Genomic DNA, 23442 nt, shown 5'->3' with positions numbered 1-23442 from the left:
GGGGACACGGCTGCCCCGAGATCCACACGATGGCCCAACTGGGATGTGAGTCTGGTTCAGGCCTGGCTCCACCACTGTCGGCCATGTGGCCTTTCTTCCAGCCACACACGCTCCTCCTTGGCGACAGGAGCTGCAGGGGGGCCCAGCCTGTCCCCTGCTGGCCCCCAGGCCTGCAGCCCCGAGGACGGCAGAAGTCCTCCCAGAGGCCCGAAGCTGCCGGCACCCAAGCCTTCTGGCCTCACAGCAGGAGTCCTGCTGAGCTGAGTCCTCCCCACGCAGATCCCCACGGCCCTGGGACTCTGTGCTGCTCGGGCCCTCCGTCGCGGCCCCCCCACGCCCTGTGTGCTCTGAGACCCGTGGTCTGGTCCTGTGATTCTAACTCCCTCCTCGGAGTGGTTGGTGCCCTCCGCCTCTGCTGTGCTGAGAGCCGCACTGGCCCTCGCAGCCCTCCTCAGCAGGGGCTCTGCTGGCCCAGCCGTGTCCCTGCGGCCCCGGGGTGACGCATGCAGCCCCCCGCCCCTCACCAGCGTTCCTCGCTCCTGGGACACCTGGGCTGGCTGCCCTTGGGCTTTGTCTCCAGCCCTCCTGACACCCTGTCCTCGTCCATGCAGAGGAGCCCGCCCTCAACTACCCTCTTCCTCGCCACCTCCCTAGTGCCCTTGGCCTGACCCCTCAGCAGCCACCCATCCCAGCGCCTACCTCTCGTCCCCGGTGATGGCCCGGTCTCCAAGATCCGCACCCAAGCAGCATCACCCTCCCCGCACTGTGGGTCTTCCTGTGGTCCAGAGCCAGGAGTCTTTCGTGGCCTGGTCCTGCAAGCTCCCCCCCACCACCCTGTGGGCTGCCCATCATCCCTCCAACCCTTTCCTCCCGGCCCAATTTAGAGTTCACAAGGGTCATCACAGGTACCTTCATCGCACACCCTCCACTGCTGGGCCTTGTGTCCCTCCATCTCCTTCACCCTATGACAGGGAGCAGTTGACTGGGGCACTGTCACTGCAGCCAGCCCCAGGCCTGCCTTGCTCAGTCTGCAGCCAGGGCTCCCTCACAGCCACACGCAGACCCATCGCTCCTCCGCCAGCTCCGCTGGCATCTTAGAGAAGCTCCACTCCCTGTATCTTTCCTCTTCATGTGTCCAGTAGCCATCACCCTCAGCAGAAGGGCAGAAGGGGAAACGGAAGCCATCCTAGAGGGGTGCCTGGCTGGCTCAGTGGGTGGGGTGTGCAACTTTTCATCTGGGGGTTGTGAGTTTGAGCCCCATGCTGGGGCTTGGGATTACTTTTAAAAAATAAAATTTGGGATCCCTGGGTGGCGCAGCGGTTTGGCACCTGCCTTTGGCCCAGGGCGTGATCCTGGAGACCCGGGATCGGGTCCCACGTCGGGCTCCCTGCATGGAGCCTGCTTCTCCCTCTGCCTGTGTCTCTGCCTCTCTCTCTCTCTGTGTGACTATCATGAATAAATAAAATCTTTTAAAAAAATAAAAATAAAAAATAAAAAAATAAAATTTCTTGGGGCACCTAGGGCTCAGTGGTTGAGCCTCTGCCTTTGGCTCAGGTCATGATCCCAGGGTCCTGGGATCGAGTCCTGAATCAGGGAGCCCGTTTCTCCCTTTGCCCCTCTGTCCCTCGTGAAAAAATATATAAAATCTTTAAAACAATAAAAAAAATAAAATTTCTTTAAAAAAGCAAGGGCTTCCTCTGTTCCACTGTCATGTCCAGCCCCAAGAGACACTGTGGTCCCACCTAAGGTCCTAGGAGACGCTGGGCCCTCAAGGTACTCTCAGGTTTCCTTGCCCAGAAACGCATCCTGACAGGCCTGGTGCCAGGCTGCAGGGCCCGGGCTGCCAGCACCTTGACAGAGCGCTTCACCCTCTTCCCGTTCTGTTCCACGGTGCAGTTTGATCATTTTCTTCTGAAAATGTTTAAACACAGAAAAGTTGCAATGAGGTCACTGTGACCAGCTGGACGCCAGCCGCCCCAATTCCACACCTGCCATCTGCCCGGACTTGTGTTCTTGTCCCTGCTTCCACCTGGCCTGTTTTTAGTGTATTTCAAAATAAACGCCAGCCGTCACTACACCTCCTCCTGCACAGGTCCGCACGCCTGCCCGCGGCTAGAGTTCCGTATTTGTAGGTGTCAACACTGACACGGACAGAACTGCGTACATCTCCAGTGTGCCACGAGCAGAGTTTCGACCAACAGGTGCCCGACACCCAGTCTGGAAAGCTACCGTCACTTCAGAAAGCTGCCCCATGCCTCTCCCAGTCAAGGCAGGAGACGGCTAGAAACTTGGGAGGCTGAGGGCATTCGGTGCCCGGGAAGCGGGGAGCTTCCAGGGCAGAGATCTGGGACCGTCCGCCAAGGACGGTTCTCCCCTCACTGTCCATTCTGTCCTCCACGGAGACGGCGCTGTGTGCTCAGCACATCATCTCCTTTTCTCCTGGGCTCACGAGAAGACTCCATTCCCCAGGCCCCTTGCATACACCTGGGTCCCTGGGATTGGTTCTGGCCAAAGAAGGGGGGTTGAAAGGATCCTCAGCACTTATAGGCCTGGTCCACGCAAAACCTCCCTTGGGTGATCCTTCCATCCTTCCCCTTGGCTCCCTGGAGGCCACGGTGTGAAGACGGAACATGGCAGGGAGGAGCCTGGGTCACTGAGCTGCCAGGAGCGTCCCCACTGGGCATTTTGTGAGCAACTTTTATTGCATTCTCCCACAGAGAGTTTGGGGGTTGTTTCTGCAGAGCCTATTTGAGTCTTGACAGGGGAACTGCAATCAGGAGTGGGTTTCCAGTATAACCAAAACCCAAACCAAGTGTATGTGGCGTACAGTTGGGTGACAGGCAGGAAGAGTACAGATAAAAGGCTGGACAGCAGGACAGCTCCATTAGGTGAGCGCAAAACTGGATAAGACGCCCGTGCTGACGTGGGAAGCAGGTTCTGTGCCTGCTGAACCAGCTCCAGGGGCAGGCAGGGGTAGGTAATAGGATGCGTGGGGTGGGAGGCACTGTCGGCTGCATTTGAGAAGCCATCACAGTAAAGCTGTGAGCTCAGGAAGGAAAAGGCCTGTTTGCACGCAGAAAGGACAGAAATAGAAAGGTTGGAAAAAGGAAACGTCTTCTTGAAGTCAAATGGGAAGAGGTAAGAAGGAAACATGCTGTGAGCACTGAAGTCCCAGGAAAACTTATCACGGGGCCAAGCAACTCAACCACCTGGTTAAAGATCAGGCTCCCACCATTATCCCAAATAGGCCCCAGCAGCAGCTGCCAGTGGGCTGAAAGCACGGGGGTGAGGCGGCAAGGAACTAAGGCGGGCTTGCCTCTGGGGAAGAATCTTATGTGTGTGCCTGTTACCTAACACCATGTAACAAACACCCCAAACGCTGTCACCTAAAACCACCACCATCTGTGACCTCTTGTGATTCTGTAAGCGACCCTAGGGTGCCTCCCCTTGGGGAAGGGATATGCTCTGTGTGGAACGAAATCAGTGTTTGGTGACCAGAAGGCCAGCAGTGACAGAGCCCAGCCATGTGGTAACCTGACCCACTTCCTGTCCCCCAGGGCACAAAGGAAGCCTGCATTTCCCAAACCCCTGCTCCTCCACAGGGAGGAGCCACTGCCAGGTCCCTACAAACTGCCCCCCTCCTCACTCTGCTCGCTCTTTCCCTTCCGTGGCCACCCGATGGCCCCGTAGGTCACAGGTGGAGTCGTCGCAGGGTGGAGAGCAGCCCAAGGAGATACCAGACTTTGTGAGACGTAAACGGGTATCGTTAAGCCATGGACACGTGGTTTGTTAAGGCAGCGTAACAGCACGTGTCTGGAAACCGGCGCTGCCCGCTGCCCCGACTCTGGCAAACCCTCCCCGGGCCCCGGGCCAAGTCCTGCTCCCTGAGCTGACACCGGGCCTCCAGGCCTTCGGCAGAGAGATGGGTGTGTGGGGCTGCCCCGGAGCAGATCTCCGCCGGGCCCTAGCCTGGGCCAGACATCCACCTGCAATGGGAACGCCTCTTCCATCCCTGCCCTCAGCCACTGTGTCCTCTGATGGCAGGATCCCAAGGACACCCACCAACGCCCTCGCAGACTGCCTGTCGCGGTGTCCTGAGGGCTGCCTCCTGGCCTGTCTCCTTCCCCAACATACGGGGGCTCACGCGGGCACCAGGAGCAGCTCCCGCTCGCCCGTCTCCTGTGCATGCAGGTGGGGGCAAGGAAAGGACACAGCCAGAAACCGCATGATGATACAAATGATAAATTATATTTGTACAGTAAATAAGTATCAATAGTCAACACAAGTTCAAAAACAGCCACCGGCCCCTGAGACTGAGAAAACGGCTGGGTGACACCCCCTCACACAGCGCCCATCAGGAGGGAGTGTGATGGCATGTGTACTACACACGTGGCAGCGGCCGGTGGCTTCATGATCAGTGCAGCAGGCAACAGGGACAAGGCGCCGGGGACGGGCCTGTGCTGGGGGACTGGGTGGGGCGGGGAGGGGTCTTCTGGGGCCTGGGTGGCCCCGTGGCTAGAATGTTGGGGCCTCAAAGTCAAATCAGGAAGGGTTCTTGGCTGTTACAGAAGAATCCCTGACCAAGTCATCAGGTGTGGTCTACTGGCCTGGGAAGGGGTCCAGGTCGCACCATGAGTGTAAGTGCCTCCCAGGGGAGCAACCTGTGGGCCCTTCCCTGTCTCCACCCTCCCCGGGTGGGAAGAGGCTGGAGTGGGCTGGAGCCCACAGCCCAGCACCAGCTCCCCGGCTCTGGCAGGGGGTGGCTGGCCAGGAGCTCTGGGGTGGCTCCTGGGGCCGCAGCTTGGGGGAGCTTTTAGAGATGGGGGACAGGAGTGGCTGGGGAAGGCCGTTCTGACTCGGCCTGCTCACCTCCTGGTCTCTTGGTGCTCCTACGCCCTGCTCAGGGTCAGATCCCCTCCCGGAACCGGGGAGAGTGGAGGCACACCCAGGGGTCGGCTGCCCTTGGAGTCGGGGTAGAGAAGTCCACAGTGGAAAGCAAGACTGGAACACAGGCCAGCAAACTCACCGGAGGAGGATGGGGGCGCTGGGGTAGGCGGTGAGGGGAGGGGTCCCTTCCCTGGGGAGAAGCACATCTTTTCTGGTATTTCATGACTTCATACTTTTTCTCCTAGTGATGAGTGGGGCAAGGAAAGCAGGAAATTGGGAAGGAGGTAATATTAGTGCATGTTTGTTAAAAATCTATTGTGTGAGAATGACTTTTTTTTTTCCTCTCCAAAATAAGAGCTGATTATTTTTAAGTCTGCAGTGTGTGTCTGGAGTTAGCAGGTGGGTGGGTCAGGGCCAGCCCTGGTCGTTCACCATCGCGGCCTGGAGGCCGGCCCCAGGGAGCCGGTGCCCCCCACGACGCCTGCCGTCACACCATGCCATCCCCATCCTTACCCTGAGTGCGGATTAAGACAGAGGAGATCACAGACACACAAGGGTCAAGATGCCTCTTCCGTTTCAAATTTCCACTGTCAACGGAAGTCCTTGTTGATCTGTGCATGCCTTCAGTTACAAAAGGGAAATTAGCTGATAAAAACTGGTGAGTCACATTCATACATTAGGGTTTTTTTCCTTTAACTTGATGTTGGTGTAGCAGTAAGAAAAATAGCCTCTTTCAGGATCTAGCCCAAAAGATTGCAGGTCAATCAGTTTGGTAAGTCACCAAAAAAGAGAATAAAAGAAAGGAAAAGGCAACTGGAGGCTGAGACTTTTTGTTGCTGTTGTAGGTTTTGTTGTTGTTGTTTTAAATATACATCATATTTTCTGTGTAATCAAATTCCCGTATTTTTCCCTATAAAGAATTTGCTTTAGTTTTTTCCATAAGGCATTTTTTTTGTCTCTTCCTATTTAAATTTTCTTAGAGTTAAAAACCATAAATAAGAGGGTTTAAACCACTAACATGACATGTGCCAATATCTTAATTCAGCCAGACCTGGTAAATTCTATCAAAACTAGACAGTTAAATAAGAACCACGTTATAAAAATATTAGCCAAAAAAAGACTATTAGATAATTCTGCAAACTCAAATATGAAACTGTACTAAACAAAATATGTGCAAACGTATACAAGCATAGAGCCACGTGGCAGGGTTATGCTCAGATTAGTTTAAAGCTTGCTCTAGTGGATTTAATTCAAGAGTTGTTTCACGGTGGTGTTTACTTTGAACTCACACACGAGTCAAAGAAAAATAAAATATGCACAACCACTTCCCCTAAAGGTCAGTGTCTCGTGGTGCCGGTGCTTCATTCTGTCCACACCCGGGACTGCCTGGGGTGCTGCTAGCGCTGGGGCGGGAGGGGGGGCGGGGGGGGGGTTGGGAGCGCAGAGACAGGGCGGCCGTCCTGAGGCCTGGGCCAGGCGGTGTCCCAGAGGCCCTCAGGCTGAGAGGCCCGGGTGAAGGCGACACTGGTGACGCTGACAACTCCTGCCTCCACCCGCCTCCTCGTCTAAGGCCCCAGAGAGCTAGCCCATCTCCAGGACCAGGACCCCGCGCCTGGGAGGCAGCAGGGAGGCAGCCGGGTCGGGCTGTGGGCTGGGGATGGGCAGGCGGGCAGCCTCAGAAGGTGCGGAACCCCACGTGCCATGTCTGATGTCCAGCAGGCTTGCCGCCGTTTGAGTCTGAGGGTCGGGGCTGTGAAGACAACCCTTTGATCAGGAAGCCGGAACTGGAAAGCTCTAACACCCCCCCACACACACGCTCTCGGACACCATTCCACAATCGAGTCCCTGCTCGGCATCCTCAGGCACAGATGCTCTGGGCATTCACTCTGCGGTGAGTCCCAGTCCTGGGCACTAGAGAAGGAAGGGGTTGGTCGCGCCGGTGGCCTGAGATGCCGAGGGAGGAATGGCCACGCTGCCCACCATGTTCATCGAGGGGGCGCCCAGCGGCGTCAGGGAGGAAGCGCCGGCCCCCAGAGCCGGGTGTGGGGCTGAGGAGGTCATGGAGGCCACCACCATGGGCTCCACACCTGGGCTAGGCCCAAAGGACGCACTGGTCCCCAGGATTGGGCTCCCTCGCAGCTGGTTCAGCGTCAACGGCTGGGGCTGGTTCACCTGGAAGGGGTTGACAGGGGCCGAGGGCGCAGCTGCACCTGGGGAGAGACCAGGAGGGGTGATGGCTACAGTCAGAAAGATACCCTGCCCACCCCCACCCCCAAGTCCAAGGGCTGGAGAAGCTCAGGGCAGTGCCAACCAACACATGGCACATACACCCACTCCCTGAATCTCCAATGTCTGGATGAGGAGACTAAGGCTGTGAAAAGCCAAGTGACTCGTGTGGAGTCACAGAGCCTGAATACGGCAGTGCCAGGAACATGCCTGCTCAGAGCCAATGCCCCAGGACTCCCTCAGCAACAAACAGCTGCCACCGCTCCCTTACTGTGTTTGCCAAGCTCTGTGACCACAGGTGTCTGGGAAAGAGAAGTGCAAAGGGGCAGGTGGAAACCTCAGTGAGAGGCTTGGGAGTGGCAGTCTCCACACTGGACCCTGGGACCCAAGGGGTGGCGTAATAAAGGCTCTGAGAAGCCCTGCAGTCAAGAAGCAGATGCAGCTTGATCTTATTCAGTGCTTCCAGAATTTATCACACATCATAAAGCCTCTCCCCAGCTTTTAGAGAAAACGTCTGCTGGTACTCTGCCAAAACACCCGAGAGCTGCCAGCACTGCGTCTCCTAAGCAGCCCGGCCCTTGAGCACAACGGCTGCCTGCTGAGGAGCCCCCCATGGCCAGGGCCAAGAGGTGCTCCCTGTTACCACCACACCCCGGGGTGGGGGGGGGGCAGGCCCTGCTGGGGCACAGCCGGCCTTCCCGCACCAGCCCCTCTCATTACCCTGCCAGAGCCCAGCGCGCTCAGAGGTAGCAGGAGCCCAGGGCCCCCACCCTCAGCTCTTCTCAGTCCTGGGGTCCTTCTCTGCAGGGTCCTCTGAGGGGCTGTGGTGCCGGGCCTCAGATCCCGCTTTCTGGGGGAGGGTCTCAAACTGAACACCCTGAATAGGACAGAGGCTGGCCCTTGAGGCCCTGCTGGCCTACCGGGGTGGGGGAAGCTCCCTAGAGGGAGAGGCTTGTCTGGGCTGGGTGCTGAGCATGACCATGACCGCCCACTAGAAGAGTGGATGGTGGGCACTCCAGGCAGGGGGAGCAGCATGTGCAGGGTGAGGAGCTCGGCGCCTCTGAGGGTGTGAGCACCCTGGGAGGGCACACAAGGGAGGGCAGGGCCTTGGACACGGAAGCAGGGCTGGGGGCTGTCCTGAAGCCCCCACGGAGACTTTGAGGGTGGAGAGCAGGCCCGAAGGCGGAGAGCAGGCCTGTAGACAGAGCCCACAGCAGGGAGCAGGGATATGGGGGTAAGAGGGCGGGGCCCCCCAGAAAGGCAGAATCCAGCACCTCAGATGGCCTAAATGAGGGTCCATGGGTCCCTGGGAAATGGTCCCCCAACAGGGGAACGTTGGGCAGCAAAGTCTGGTTCTCCCTCACCCGTCACCGCCCTCTGCAGCTGACAGAGAAGTGGCGCTCGCTGGAGGGTCTCCCCGGCCATGGGACCAAGTCAGGGGCAGCTTCTGCTCCGTGCTCTCAACTGAGAGGAGGGCTATTCCGCCCAACCCCCTAACTACACACTGGCATGCACGCTCCACCCCCTGAGGCCCCAGAGAGGCCTAGGAATTCTGGGCATGGCTCCGAGGGTGGTGGCTCTGTGTCCCACAGGCAGAGCTCCCCCAGAGGTGGAGGAGAGGTCAGGGCCTGGGGCCCACCCCCCAGACCCATTCTCAGGAAGGGGGCAGACAAGCAGAGGGAACCCCCAGCGAGAGCATACCTGGTGCTAGAAAAGGGTTGAGAGACTGGGCCGGTGGGGCTGGCCTGGTCACCAGCGAGTCCAGGTTCACCAGGGCTGCGTTGGGGCCCAGGAAGGACTCGGGTGTTTTCCGGGCGCTGCTGGGCTTGCTTGAGGCAGTGGGCAGGGGCTGGCACTCAAAGGGGTCCGGGCTCATAGTTCCATTGTTTTGGGATGGTGGAGAGGCCACTGCCTCAGCTATAATACAAGGACACAGGGGAGCATGGTGAGTATTGGGGGGGGTGGTGCACCAAGACTGCCACATCCAATGCCACCAACCCCAGGAGCATCCCAAGCAAGACACAGACATTGTGGGGGGAGCCAGGTGGCCACGTGGAAGATGGAGATGTTCATTGCAGTGCTGTCTCTGACAGACCCGACCAGGGACAGTCAGACACAGGGGCAGCTTACAGAACCCCCGTTCATGTAACCAAACTCAGAGTGCAGGGACATAAGGCCTCATGATGAAAGACGGCCATTATCACAACGTCAGGTGAACAGCGACCAACAAAACTGTGCATACTGCACAATCCTCCAAAAACATTAGGACATTATTTGTGGTTGGAAGCCAGGCATGGGCATTTCATGTTTTGCATGGGTTTTCACCGTCAATTTTCTACAATGAACATGAATTTCTTGATAGAGAAGAAAGCAAATTATTTTTAAAAATTCAGCCAACAGAGGATGTACTGAGACAGGCTGGGGGGAGGGGTTGCTTTGCGACATGGCAGCGGGGTTATGGGTTCTTAAAAATGGTCATACTCTCCACCGGATAATGCCATTTCTAGGAATCCAGTCTCAGGAAAGGATGTGAAATGTGAACGGGAACTCAAACACAAAAGGATGTTCACCACAGCGTTATGTACTTCAGCAAAACCCGCAATCAACCTAAAATGTCCTCCCCGAGAGTAAAGAGCAAAATGGTGATTGCTGAGCAATACGAGTAACTATTGCTACGGAATAGGTTCTAAAGCATTTTTAACATCACGAGAAAATGTTTTCAACCCGTTATTCCATAAAGGGGAGGGAGGGAGGCAGGATCCAATGCTAGTACCAGCTGGACCCCGCCCCCCCCCCAAAAAAGAAGAAGGCTGTGTAAACAGAGCTCAGAAAAAATGCTGGAAGGAAACACAGCAGAGGGCAGAGGGGGTAGGTAGGATTATAGAGGGGTTCTGTTTTCTTCCATAAGCTTTTCTGCATTTTCTACAATGGAACAGCTTTAGGATTGGAGGCAACGATTTTGCAAGTGCACAACAAGATGTCCATGTAACAAGGCCACACTGCCTTCTCGCTGAGGTACACGCGGGCAGGCAAGGACAAGTAGGCTGCACTTTGGTCTGCCAAGGAGATGCATGGAATTTTGTCTTTTCAATGCAGCAAAAGAAAGACACTCCCCCCTTCCCCCCAACGAAGCAGCATGTTCTAGGCTGCCTCTGGTCCCCTGAGCAGAGAGGGGGCCAAGGGGCGGTCAGGGGTGCCAGGCTGCTCGTACCTTAGACAGAGGCCAGCCAGGCCTGTAGCTGCCGCTGGGGGACACGGTGGGAGGAGGCGGGAGGGCGGATGGAGAATGGGGGGCACAAGGAGAAGCAGAGAGAGGAAAGAGAAAGGAGAGAAGTTGCTCTATGTGGCTGGGAGGTGTGGCTCTGGCCTCGGCCCCCTCCCCACCCGATCACTCTGCACCCCACCCTGATGCCCTGCCAGCCTGGGGACAATGGGCCAGGGCTCTGATAAGGGCTGGGTGGGAGCCACAACCTGGGGTGATCAAGTAGGGCAGAGATGCCCTATCCGGGCCCAGAGCTGGGACTGTCTCTGAAAACCGGCACCATGGGAAGTTGGCAGGAGGACAGTGGGCCCCACGCCGGGGTGTTGCAGGGGGTGGGGTGGGGGGCTTGTGCAGAGGACGTGGGGCCTAGGGGCGGGACTGAGACATAGGTGAATGAGACCGGAAGCACAGGCCCAACACTAGGAGAGGATGAAAGAAAAACTCAACCCCCTGACATTTCACTGCTGATGTGTGAATTACCGCCATCGGCCACTTACAGCTCCCAAGATCAAAACACAAAGAAAATGCATGAAGTTGATAGGTTTTGAAAGCAGGTTATTTCTACAATAACTGGACTGCAGTAACAAATGAACAAAACATCATGGAAACTACAACCACCTTCACCTACCTGGTTTTTTTGAAGTTCGGAGGTTGTCAAATTCAGAAAAGTCATCTTTAATTGTACCATTCAAATTACTGAACAGATCAAAGGCCCCTGGGTGAACATAAGAGGCTGGTGAGTGTGCATGCACCATGACGTACCCGTGATTCTGACTCCCAGGCTAAATCCTAGGGGTGTGCTGGCAACAGGCAGGGGAGAGATCTCTACACCTGCTCATGGGGGAGAACGGACAGCCAGAGGGCAACATGGGGTCACCTGGTGGTCTGGGAGCGTTTGTGTGCCGCTGCTCCCATCAGCTCCCCCCCAAACTGAAGGAGGGGCTGATGGTGGAGAGACTTCTGAGCCAGGTTTGGGGGCTTAGACAGAGCCTGTAGGAAGCTACTGGAAGTACCACCAAGAAGGCTGCCTGCCCAGGCCCCCTCAGGAAGCTCTCTGTGGACAAAAGTGCAGGGGCCGAGAACGTCCATGAGCTCGCCCTTTACGGTGGGCTTATGGCATCTGGGTGGGATGGGGTGGGGTTGGATAGAGGGGGGTTTGCAGACAAAGGCTGCAGGTGACAAGGGTAGCAAGTGCAGACAAACCCACAGGTCCCATGCCAAGGAGCCAGAAAAGGGGAAAGCAGTGCACCCCAAGTGGCTCCCAGAGCCTGCACAGAGCAAAGTCTCACCAGAGGCTGAGACGGGCTTGGCAGCTGAGGCTGCAGCCCAAGCATCCGCTGTTTTCCCGGCACTGGGTGCAGGCTGCTGCGGGGCCGCCCAGGGGTCTGAGCCCTTGGGGACGGAGTGTGTGCTGGTGCCAGTGGGCACGCCCCAAGGGTCGACAGAGGCAGCTGGCTTGGCACCTGTAGGAAGGCAGGGTAGGCTCAGCTATGTCCTCAGAAAGGTCTGGTCAGCTGGGGTGAGAAAGGAAAGGACACTAGGCCACGTGAGCCACATCAGGGTCTGCCCCACATCAGGACAGGCAGCCACCCTAAGGGTGCAGTCCCAGGCCAGCAAAGCTGGACAGAGCTGAGGTCCAGGGCCGACAGCCACCGAAGGTTCCCACCCTGGGGAGTGTGCTGGGCCCAGCCTGCTGGGAAGATACCAACAGCAAACAGTGAAGATGTTTATGCAGCTGAAACCCTTCCCCGAGTGCCTGCCACTCAGTCTTCCACGGAGCTCCCAGAGCTAAGTTCAAAAGTCCACCTTCCCCAGAGTCCACAGGGCTCCGCCGAGTGAGCCCTGCCCAGGCATCTGATGCTCTAGCCTCAGGCCCCGGCCACGCCCTGTCCCCACCTGCTTTGAGTGGTTTTTGCTTTAGAAAGAAGGTGAATAAAACAGATGAGGACAATGTGAAGAGGAATGGTAAACAAATGCCTATGTGCCTAGCCAATGTTTTCAAACGGGGAGTGACAAATCCATTTAGAGGCTCACAACTGGCACATTTTAAAAGGAAAATAACTGAGCGCACCTAATGTAAGGCGTCAATCCTACCGTGGAGACCTTCTATTCTCCATCACCTAGATGTGGGTGCAAGCATGCACACACATGTACCATGTCTCACCTTTGAGTGGAGTGACACGGCCAATGTTTAAAAGCCACCACTGCCTTTCAGGGAGGAGTGCCTCCCCCGTGGCAACCCTCACCCCAATCTTTGTGACTTTTGTGTTAGCCCTTCCTTGGATCTTCTAGTTCTACCCTGCAGAGGTGCCTTTACTTAACCTATCCATCAGCTATGCCTACTTTCTAACTTTATACAAATGGAAACATTGTACACAGTCTTTGTGACTGCCTTTGTTCAGCCACTTCTGGGAGATTTCGCCCATGTTGATATGCAGCTGAAACTTGTTCCGTTTTACTGCCACAGAACATTCCACTCTGGCGAGGGGTAGGAACCACAACTGATTAATTAGTCTGCTGAAGGCACTGGCTTAGTTGCACTGCTTTCTTGTTCTCATGTCCGAGTGTACTCGTACCCGTGAGGACCTCAAGTCCTAGCCCCTGCCTCTGAACCCAGTGACACTAGGAGAGGCTCCTTGTAGCTGTGCCTTGTGCTGGGTGGATGCAAGTCCTGGCGCTCCGGCAACTGGCCCCTAACCTCACTACTGCCTCTCGCTCACTTTTTCACGTGTGCCAACTTGGTGGGCGTGCCAGGTCATCTGACTGTGCTTTGCTTTGCATCTTGTTGTTCCTTAATGAGGTGGCCACCTCCTATGGTTTGTTTGCAGGTCTTCCATGATTCCTTTCAAGTGCCTGGTCCAGTCTTTGTCCACTTTCCTTTGGGAATGTTTATCTTTCCCTTCTTGATTTGAGTTCTTACCACACTCTAAATAATGTTTTACTTAGGTTACAAAAACAAAGAAATTACCTCCCAATTTGTGGCTTTTCTTTTCAGTCCTTAAAGTATCTTTTGATGACCACAGACGTTCTTAAATTTAATGGGGTGCAACCTATCAGTAATGTCCTTTGTAATTTGTGCTTTTCCTGATGTTTAGGAAAGCCTTCCCTACACCTCAACAGTCTTCTACAGTAACATCTACCAGATTTACAGTTTGTCTTGCACGCTCATGTATTTGCTCCATTGGCAACTGATTTTGGCATATGGTATAAAAGACAGATCCGATTTCATGCTTTTCTTTTTTTTTTTTTTTTTAATTTTATTTATTTATGATAGTCACACAGAGAGAGAGAGAGAGGCAGAGACACAGGCAGAGGGAGAAGCAGGCTCCATGCACCGGGAGCCTGACGTGGGATTCGATCCCGGGTCTCCAGGATCGCGCCCTGGGCCAAAGGCAGGCGCCAAACCGCTGCGCCACCCAGGGATCCCGATTTCATGCTTTTCTACACAAACAAATCATCTCGCCCCACTCTTTTCCCACTGATCTGCACACAGTGCCACCTCCACCAGAAGTCAAGGCTACACAGATTCATTCCTGGGCTCTCCCTTTTGATCCACTGACCCGTTTCTGGCCCTTGGCTTTCTGGATTATCCTCACAGATAATAATAAAATATAATAATAAAAACTGCTTTCTGGTACCTGATACCTTGGTCTTGTTCCTCGAGAATACTGTGGCTATTTACAGCCTTTTGCTTTTCCATATTCATCTTAAAATCATCTTGTCAAGTAAAAAAAAAAAAAGAAAGAAATTAAAACCTTGCTGGAGTTTTGGTCAGAATTGCACTAAATCTCAGATCAATTTGAAGAAAGAGCTGTTATCACTATTAACAGCAAAGTCTCCAAAAAACAAAAAACAAAAAACAAAAAACAAAATCAGAGGACATTCACTTAGGTCCTTCTTTAAGTGAATGATTTGAAATGAAAGATTTCAGTGAAAATTTAAGTCAAAGATTTAAGTGAAAGATTAAAGTGAAAGAAAAAGAAATTAGAGAAAATTTAAGTGAGGATTTAAGTGGAAGACTTCAGTGAAAATATTTTTTATTTTCCCCTTTATTTCCACAAGGGATTCTTTCATACACCTCCTATAAAATCTATTCCTAGGGACTGGTATATTTTTAAAATTTCATTTTTATTAATTTATTATATGCAGAAAAAATGTAATTTTGTACACTGATTCTTGCAACCTGCAATCTTATTAAACTGTCAATTCTAATCATTAAAATTCATGCAAGAAAAAAAAATAAAAAAAATAAAATTCATGCAAGTTATTTATTCTTAGAATTCTTTTTTTTAAAGATTTATTTATTTATTTACTTATGATAGACAGATTAAGAGAGAGAGAGAGAAAGAGAGGCAGGCAGAGACACAAGAGGAGAGAGAAGCAGGCTCCATGCCAGGAGCCCGACGTGGGACTCGATCCCTGGACTCTAGGATCGCGCCCTGGGCCAAAGGCAGGCGCCAAACCGCTGAGCCACCCAGGGATCCCCTATTCTTAGAATTCTAATACCTCTTAATTCTAAGAGAGTTATCTGAGGAGAGTTTTTGGATATTCTACATATCTGACCTTATCATTTGCAAATGATGATGGCCTAATTTTTCCCAGTTCTTTCTTATATTTTTTCTCTCCTTCTTCCTATCTCATCATCCTGGCTGGGACCACCAGTCCCAACATAAAGCATGAGTGTGCACAGTCAGTGAGTCTTGTCTTGCTCTTCAGTATCCATTTTCTTTTTTTTTTATCCTTTCATTATTTATTTTTTAATAATAAATTTATTTTTATTGGTGTTCAATTTGTCAGCATACAGAATAACACCCAGTGCTCATCCTGTCAAGTGCCCCCCCCAGTGCCCGTCACCCAGTCACCCCCACCCCCCGCCCTCCTCCCCTTCCACCACCCCTAGTTCATTTCCCAGAGTTAGGAGTCTTCATGTTCTGTCTCCCTTTCTGATATTTCCTACCCATTTCTTCTCCCTTCCCTTCTATTCCCTTTCACTATTATTTATATTCCCCAAATGAAGCTTTTGCACAGCAAAGGATACAGTCAACAAAACTAAAAGACAACCTACAGAATGGGAGAAGATATTTGCAAATGACCTATCAGATAAAGGGCTAGTTTCCAAGATCTATAAAGAACTTATTAAACTCAACACCAAAGAAACAATCCAATCATGAAATGGGCAAAAGACATGAACAGAAATCTCACAGAGGAAGACATAGACATGGCCAACATGCACATGAGAAAATGCTCTGCATCACTTGCCATCAGGGAAATACAAATCAAAACCACAATGAGATACCACCTCACACCAGTGAGAACGAGGAATATTAACAAGGCAGGAAACCACAAATGTTGGAGAGGATGCGGAGAAAAGGGAACCCTCATACACTGTTGGTGGGAATGTGAAATGGTGCAGCCACTCTGGAAAACTGTGTGGAGGTTCCTCAAAGAGTTAAAAATAGACCTGCCCTACGACCCAGCAATTGCACTGTTGGGGATTTACCCCAAAGATACAGATGCAATGAAATGCCGGGACACCTGCACCCCGATGTTGATAGCAGCAATGTCCACAATAGCCAAACTGTGGAAGGAGCCTTGGTGTCCATCAAAAGATGAATGGATAAAGATGTGGTTTATGTATACAATGGAATATTCCTCAGCCATTAGAAATGACAAATACCCACCATTTGCTTCAACGTGGATGGAACTGGAGGGTATTATGCTCAGTATCTATTTTCAATGCTTTACATTAAAATGGTAGCACTGAGGGAGGAAGGGAGGGGCATCTGGATGGCTCAGTGGTTGAGCGTCTGCCTTTGGCTCAGGGTGTGATCCTGGGGTTCTGGGATCGAGTCCCACATAGGGCTCCCTGCAGGGCACCTCCTTCTCCCTCTGCCTGTGTCTCTGCCTCTCTCTGGGTCTCTCATGAATAAATAAAATCTTAAAAAAACAAAACAAAACAGTACCATTTACCACTTACAGGCGTTCTTCCTTTATTAGATCATGGAAACTCATCATTCCAAGAGTGCTAAGACGTTTGCAGTGAACAGCTGATGAATTTTATCAACTAGTTTCTGTCTCTATGATGATGACAGCATGATTTTGTTCTTTTGGTCTGTCACATGGTACATGAATACATCTTCTGAGGATTTGTTCCTTGCAAACAAGGTTTCTCATGATGTACTATTATCATTTTCATATTTTTTTATTATGGATTTCTACTTGTTTCTTTGCTTTCTGTGTCTATATTCGTAATGGGGTGTCCTGACAGGTCTGTTCTCACACTGCACGTCCTGTCTGGTTTTGGTGTTAAGGTTATGCTGGTCTCATAAAACGGGCAGGGACACTCCTCATTTTCCTACCCTCTTAAGGAGTTTGTATAAAGGTGGAATTGTTTCTTGAGTGGTGTAAGAATTTGCTGGTAAAGCCCTCTGGGTGGGTCGTGGGGGTGGGAAGGATTTTTAAGCCCAGACTCAATGGCTTTAATGATTACAGCACTATCCCTATTTTGGGGTTTCTATTGTTCTTTGGTCGGCCTTGCTGAGTTTTAACAAATTTTTAAAAAATATTTTATTTACATGAGAGAGAGAGAAAACAAGTGGTGGGGGAGCAAAGAAGAAGCAGGTCCCTCAATGAGGAGGGAGCCTAATGTGGGGGGCTCAAGCCCAAGACCCTGAGGTGATGACCCGACCCGAAAACAGACACTTAACTAAGCCACCCAGGCATCCTCTCTTTTTTAAAATTAATCATGCCAGGGATTTCTCTGTTGTATTTATTATTCTTTTCAATTACCAATATCTTTCTTTGCAGATATTACAGCGGGTCTGTGTTCCAAGGCATGAATTTCTGTTCCTATCCATATTTCATTTCTTCCACCTTACTTGGGTGGCACACGTTTTAGAATGCTGCTAATGTAAACGCTGAAAGCGGTCAATTCCCCTCACACTGTTGTTTCAGTTGCCCCACGAATTCTGAAATAAAAATATTTACCTTATTGTTTTTGGTTCTCAATGTTTCTGGGTCTCAATGTTTCTGGGTCGTGTTATAATTTCTTCTCTGACCCAAAATTTCAGCAGTGTCTTTCAAGTGTTAAATGTATGGAGTTTTTCTAGTTTTCTTTTTGTTGTTGAGGATACTGTGGTCAGAAAATGTGTTCTGGGCATTGCCAACTTCCAGAAATGTGTTGAGGCTGGCCTTTATGCCCAGCACGCGATCAAGGTTTTGTCAGTACTGGAAACATGTGTGCTCCCATCACTGGAAACAACAAATCCACTACCTCATGAACCATGCTGCTCAAATTGTTATATTCTCACTACTCTTGGTAAAATAATATATATACATACTAGTCTCCACATCTTTGTTCCTGGCACAGAATTCCTGAAACCCTTGTCATTTTTTTTTAAAGATTTTATTTATTTATTCACGATAGACATAGAGAGAGAGAGGCAGAGACACAGGCAGAGGGAGAAACAGGCTCCATGCGGGAGCCTGACGTGGGACTCAATCCCCGGACTCCAGGATTGCGCCCTGGGCCAAAGGCAGGCACCAAACCGCCAGGCCACCCAGGGACTCCCCTCTTGTCATTTTTTAAGGGACCAGGCACTACAAGCATCTCTTGCTCTACTGAGGTGACCATGAGTGCATTCCTGGCTGGCTCCTGGCTGAAGCTAGAATAACCAGAACCCCCAAGCCTCGATTAGAAGCTGGGAATGTTCTGTTACCTGGAAATGTCATGTTTTACCTTCCTTCTTAAGGAAAAGTTTCAATGAATATAGAATTCTGGAGGGTCATGGTTGTTTCGTTGGTGTTTCAAGACTTAAAATGCATTTTACCATCATTCAAGGTGGATGGTTTTTCTTCCAGTGCCCCAAAGACCTTATCCTATGGTCCTCCAGCACTGGCCATCCTTGCAGAGACGTCAGGTGCCAATGTGCCTGCCACCCCTTTTCCACAGACCACCTGGCCCCTGTGGGTTTAAGATGTTCTCTACAGTTGCCAGGTGGGGATTTCTCTTATACCCGGCTTACGATTCACCAGGCATCCTGGATCTGGGAAATAGCACCTTGCCACGAACCTAAAAACCCTCATTCTCTTTTCAAGCATAAACTCTTCTGGAACTCTAAAGAGTTGGCTGTTAGAACATCCTCATTCTGACCTCTGTGCTTCCCATCCACGATGACCTGCCCACTGCTCCCCAGACAAACACCAAAAGGCACGTCCACTGCCCGCCATCTCTGGGTCTCCAAGTCCCTCCATCTTTCCCACTCTTCTTGCCTTCACTAACTCCTCTGGAATCCCTCAGCTTTCTTAGAGGACTCATTTGCCTCTGAGTCTCCCTGGGCTGGGACCTCGGGCAGGGTGTAGGTGTGAGGGTAGCACCAGGGACAATCTGGCTGAGCTCCAAAGCTCAGAGAAGGCAGCAGGAAGGGTGGTGGCTGCCAGTCTCAGAGTAGGCCATGGGGTGCTCCCCAGGCCTCTGGGAAGGCTCACGTCCCGGAGCCCCATTCCCAGGCATGTCCCTCTTAGCAGCCCCAGCAGCTGTGTGCAGGGATGGACATGCAGGTAGGCCGTTCCCTGACTTCCAGAACCTGAACCCTCTGCCAGGCATTCTACAGTGCTGTCTTTATTTCTTCTGGTCCCTGAGATGCTGAGTGGCTCTAGGCCTGTCAAGCTTGTATTAGCTGCCACCTTGACTGTCTTTTCATTTTTGGCTGACAGCGAATGGGAGTGGCACAGGATAGGGGAGGACAGTGCTGCTTCTGCTACTTCCCAGACTTGTCGCTGCAACCACAGTAATGCTGTGAGCTTAACAAGGGCCAAGGCAGACTTTGACTTGCAAGGTTCATTCCCACCATCCCTTGGATACGTAAGCCTGTCAACTTCTGTGAGGACTTGGGACTTCTGCAGCTGCTGCCACAAACCTACAGCCCTCTAGAGGCCTCCAGAAGCTGCTGTGGCCTTTCCCTCCTGGTCCTCTCAGAATTGCACACAGAGACACCTCTGCACCGCTCTCCTCAGGCCCATCACTGTCAGATGCAACAAGAGGCCTAGTAGGACACTGGTCCCAGCTGGAATGACACAGTGGGACAGGCCCTGGCTTTGCCCCCGACATAGCACCTCAGGGAGCCTTAGTTCTGCATCTGGACTAGAGTGAATGACCTGGTAGAAACTATGTCCACGAGAGAGCAGGATGGCAAGGCTGAAGAGATGAGTCAAGTGCTCAGAGCTGCCTGGGATGTAGTAGAGGAGACGTGGGTTCAAGGAAGACCTGGGCCCTAGTGCCAGGCTGCTTCCGGCTCCATGTGAGCACAGGAGTGCTGACACACCCGCAGCCTTCCCTTGTTCACAGCAACCATGAGCACTGAACGAGCTCATGTCCCAAGAAGCCTGCCACCCAGCCAACATCCTCCTTGCCCACCTGTGCTAGAACATGGACTGTGGGTCTCACATGCATTCCCTGTGCAGATCTGACCACCCCGGAGGACACTATGTGAGAGCGACTGTCCTTCCCTCTTCTCGCCCCCATCAGGGGATGCCCTGGTCGCTCTCTAGCACCCTCCCTGCTTCTCCTGAAAGACACCCACTTCCTTGGGAGAATTACCCCTAGCTACTCCCAGCCCCAGTGGATCTGACCTTGCTCTGGCAACAAGAGAGGATTTCCACCAGCTAGCAGCAACCTGCAAAGTCCCCCCACTCCCAAATCCCCGGATGGTAGAGGGCTACAGAGAAATCGTCCCCATCCCTTGGGCTGTGGACTGGGAACACGAGGTAGCTCCCAAGGCAGAACCTGGGGCTTCTGAGGCCAGAGAGGAGAGGGGAAGGGTCCAGCAGGTGGGGCAGCACAGAAGGTCTGGGTCCTGGTGACAACCCCTGAGCCATGGCATTAAGCCAGCCTGAAGACAGAGCTGCTGTCTCTACTGAAGCTGCCTGCAAGGTAGTTTCCTGAATAGACTGCCTCCCCAAGTGGTTGTGTGTGTGGAAGGGTGGGGGGTGTGTGCTGAGAAGGGCATGATCCCCGCCCTGCAGTCTCTCCGTATCATTTCATCCCACAGCCGCCCAGCCCAAACCCCTCACAAAGCACTTACCCCTTGCTCTCACTCCTGTGAGAATCTGTCTCCCCAGCCAGAGTAAATGTGCACAGAATGGGAGCCGGGTCTGCTTGGCCCATGCTGCTCCAGTTCCCTGAGCTCAGAACTGAGCCTCACATGCAAAAGACACTCAACAACTAAGCGGGCGCTGAAAGGAAACCAATGAAGGAACCACAGAACCCTGGGCTGGAAGAGACTTTGCGGTTTCTGTGCTCTAACTCCCACCAGTGAGGCATTTTTGAACACTGCTGTTCAGCAACCACTTCTGGATGACTCTGGGTAAAAGTCTAATTCAGGTGTTAGAACCATGAACAGCCAAGAGCTGCTCCCAATCTCTGACACTCCACACAGGGTTTTCAAACACCTTAGATTTGACAGGGCTTCATTCACCATGCAGTTCAGGGGCCACCGGAGAAGTGGTTTTCAACTGTGCTTGTCCTTATGAATCTCTGGAAGGATGTTAGTAAAATACAGTATCTCCTCCCTTCACATACACAAACTCTGGGGAGGGCCTGGGCATTTGTATTCTTAGAAGCTCCCCAAGTGAATTAGAATGGGCAGCCAGGATGTGCAAGAGCCACTGAGCTCCTGGAGCACTCAGGTGCCTGGCCAAGCCTTCTCAGAAGTGGGAGTCCACCATCAGAGGGCCAGCTCGGACATATAGGTGGGGACAAGCCCTGTCTCCCAGAGAGGTGGTCCTTAGAGTCACCTCGCTCTATCTGAGCAACAATTGGTTAGCACTCACCAGGCCCAGGTCCAGGTTCTGCCTCTGAGAGAGAAACAAGAATACATCTAACGCAATCAGCATGGGGGTCAGAGGCAGCTGGTGACCCTGCGATGGGGTGAGACAGTCCTGTGGACAGGGGGACTGTGTCTATCCAAGTACAACATCTGAACCATGTGTTCAGAATACACAAGAATTTACCATGCGGACCACAGGACACAATGCAAAAAAGAAGGATCGGGCATTCACAGGAACCCCAGCGAGCTCCTCAGCACCCCAGACCTGCTATGCATGTACAAAAACAGGCTTTGCTCCTCCATCCAGACCCTATCTCAGACAACAAGGGTCTAAACATACTAGCTGTCCCCCCAAACTGATAAATGTGTATCAGTAAGAGCCAAAACAAAGGACTACCATCTTTCTGGAAGAGCTCTTTCTACACGAACACTGTGACATAATGAAGCTGTAACACTGCACATAATTTAGTGTGTTCTCCATGAGCTGGCACCATGCAGAGCCCCTGTCATGCTGGGCTCTTAGGTAAGGCTTCCACCTTAATTCTGTTCGAGAGCCTCTTCTGACACCTCCAGTTATTTCCCACTTGCCTTGCTTCCCTTTTAGAATATGCTGAAGGGATCCCTGGGTGGCGCAGCGGTTTGGCGCCTGCCTTTGGCCTAGGGCGCGATCCTGGAGACCCGGGATCGAATCCCACATCGGGCTCCCGGTGCATGGAGCCTGCTTCTCCCTCTGCCTGTGTCTCTGCCTCTCTCTCTCTCTCTCTCTGTGACTATCATAAATAAATAAAAATTTTAAAAAAATTTAGAATATGCTGAAATAACAAAACCCATGCATGCCCAAGACCTGTAAAAACCAGCATGCCTAACACTGACATCAACACCCTCTGGCCCGGAAAGAATGCCCTGCCCCAGTGCTGCCATGCTTACACACACAGCACAGTCACAGCTCAGAGAGTTTTGGATGTGGAATGAAAGATGTCCCTGGTTCAAATCCTGGCCAATCATCCAGACAGCCACGAATAAGCAGCTTAGCCTCAGTGAGCTCCATTGGGTTTCCAGTCCACAAGTAGCAGCTAGGGACCTATGTGCATTCAGGACACCGTGTGGACACTTTTTGCTCCGCTGTGGGTCAGGAGTCACAGCAGGCCATGTACTGTGACACCTCACTCCCCTCAAACCTGCCTGGGGGACGGATGCATAATGCGCCCTCTGCTTTCCCATGGGTGCCGACTGCCCACAGAAGCTAGCCTGTGGGAAAGCGGGCAGCAGCAGAGCCGACACGACAGACTCCCCAGTAAACGCCCCCCAGTGACAGCACGGCCGCTGGGGCCCAGCACATCTTCCTCCTCCATGAATGGACAGTAGCTTTGCTGCAAGGCTCCTCTGTGCTCTGTCCTTCCACGTCCTCGACATGGCCCAGGCCACGATACAAACCAATAAATAAATGCTTGTTGAAAGCACAAGTGAATGAGAGCAAAGGATAGAACCCAGGGCAGAAAGATCAAGCAGCTTCCGGCCTCCTCCTCTGTGGGCCCATTCATGGGGAGCACGTGTCCCTGGGCCCCTCACCCGCCAGCCTGGCTCCTCTGAAGGCTCACATATGAATATTCATGTGCACAGGGGGGCAGTCACATTGTGGGGTCACAGAACTGAGTGGCGAGGGTCACCCAGAAACCAGTAGTACCACCTGCTGCCACTGGGCCAGAAGACGGCCTCTGTCCTGGTCCGGGCAGCGAGCGAGCCTGAGTCAGCCAAGGCCTTCTGAATCACCAGGCTGTGGGCCCTTCTCGTACCAGGTGGCTGCTTTGTGTGCCTGGAACAGAGGAGGAAGTGCCCTGCTGACCCGGCAGGCTCCGACTGCCCTCCTCTCAGCCATCGGCAACTTCCTCCCAAGGCCCCCTTGGCCAAGCGGTCCCTGGCACTGCTTGGAAAGAACTGGAGATGGCAGGGCTTGCTACAAATGGTGACTTTCAAAACAGTGTTCCTTTCATCCGGAGGGCACAACTATCAGTGCTTGGGCAGAGACTCTCTAAATCCTTCAAATTTATGAACGTGTTTCCAGGCAATGGGGTGGCTCAGAAAACACACACTAGTGGGTTTTACTAGAAACTAGCTGGTAAGTCTGACACCACATCTTGCTCTGGAGCAGTCTCAGAAGATGAAAGCAAAGGGGCTGCTGCCATTCTCCAGCATGCTCAGGAGCGTGCGAGGCCATCTCCTGCAGTTATTGAAAAGCGGAGC

General features: G+C 52.6%; 1 protein-coding gene across 10 annotated transcripts in view; it reads right to left on the bottom strand.

Moving 5' to 3' along the window:
- Nucleotides 1–4226: 4226 nt before the first annotated feature.
- The window catches only part of EPN2 (epsin 2), an 85256-nt gene continuing 66040 nt past the window's right edge, over nt 4227–23442 (bottom strand). For 9 of the 10 annotated variants that reach the window (XM_077892424.1, XM_077892429.1, XM_077892428.1 and 6 more), the window contains 4 exons: nt 11665–11838; nt 11004–11090; nt 8815–9030; nt 4227–7097 (listed from right to left, as the gene is read on the bottom strand). In XM_077892424.1, coding sequence (XP_077748550.1) covers nt 6799–7097; nt 8815–9030; nt 11004–11090; nt 11665–11838 — 776 coding nt within the window. In that variant the 3' untranslated portion in view covers nt 4227–6798. The remainder of the gene's footprint in view (nt 7098–8814; nt 9031–11003; nt 11091–11664; nt 11839–23442) is intronic. The other variant, XM_077892434.1, reaches the window with a different exon arrangement.

Source organism: Canis aureus, chromosome 3, assembly GCF_053574225.1.
Source record: "Canis aureus isolate CA01 chromosome 3, VMU_Caureus_v.1.0, whole genome shotgun sequence".
NCBI classification, from domain to species: domain Eukaryota; kingdom Metazoa; phylum Chordata; class Mammalia; order Carnivora; family Canidae; genus Canis; species Canis aureus.
This window is presented reverse-complemented; position numbering and strand designations above follow the sequence as displayed.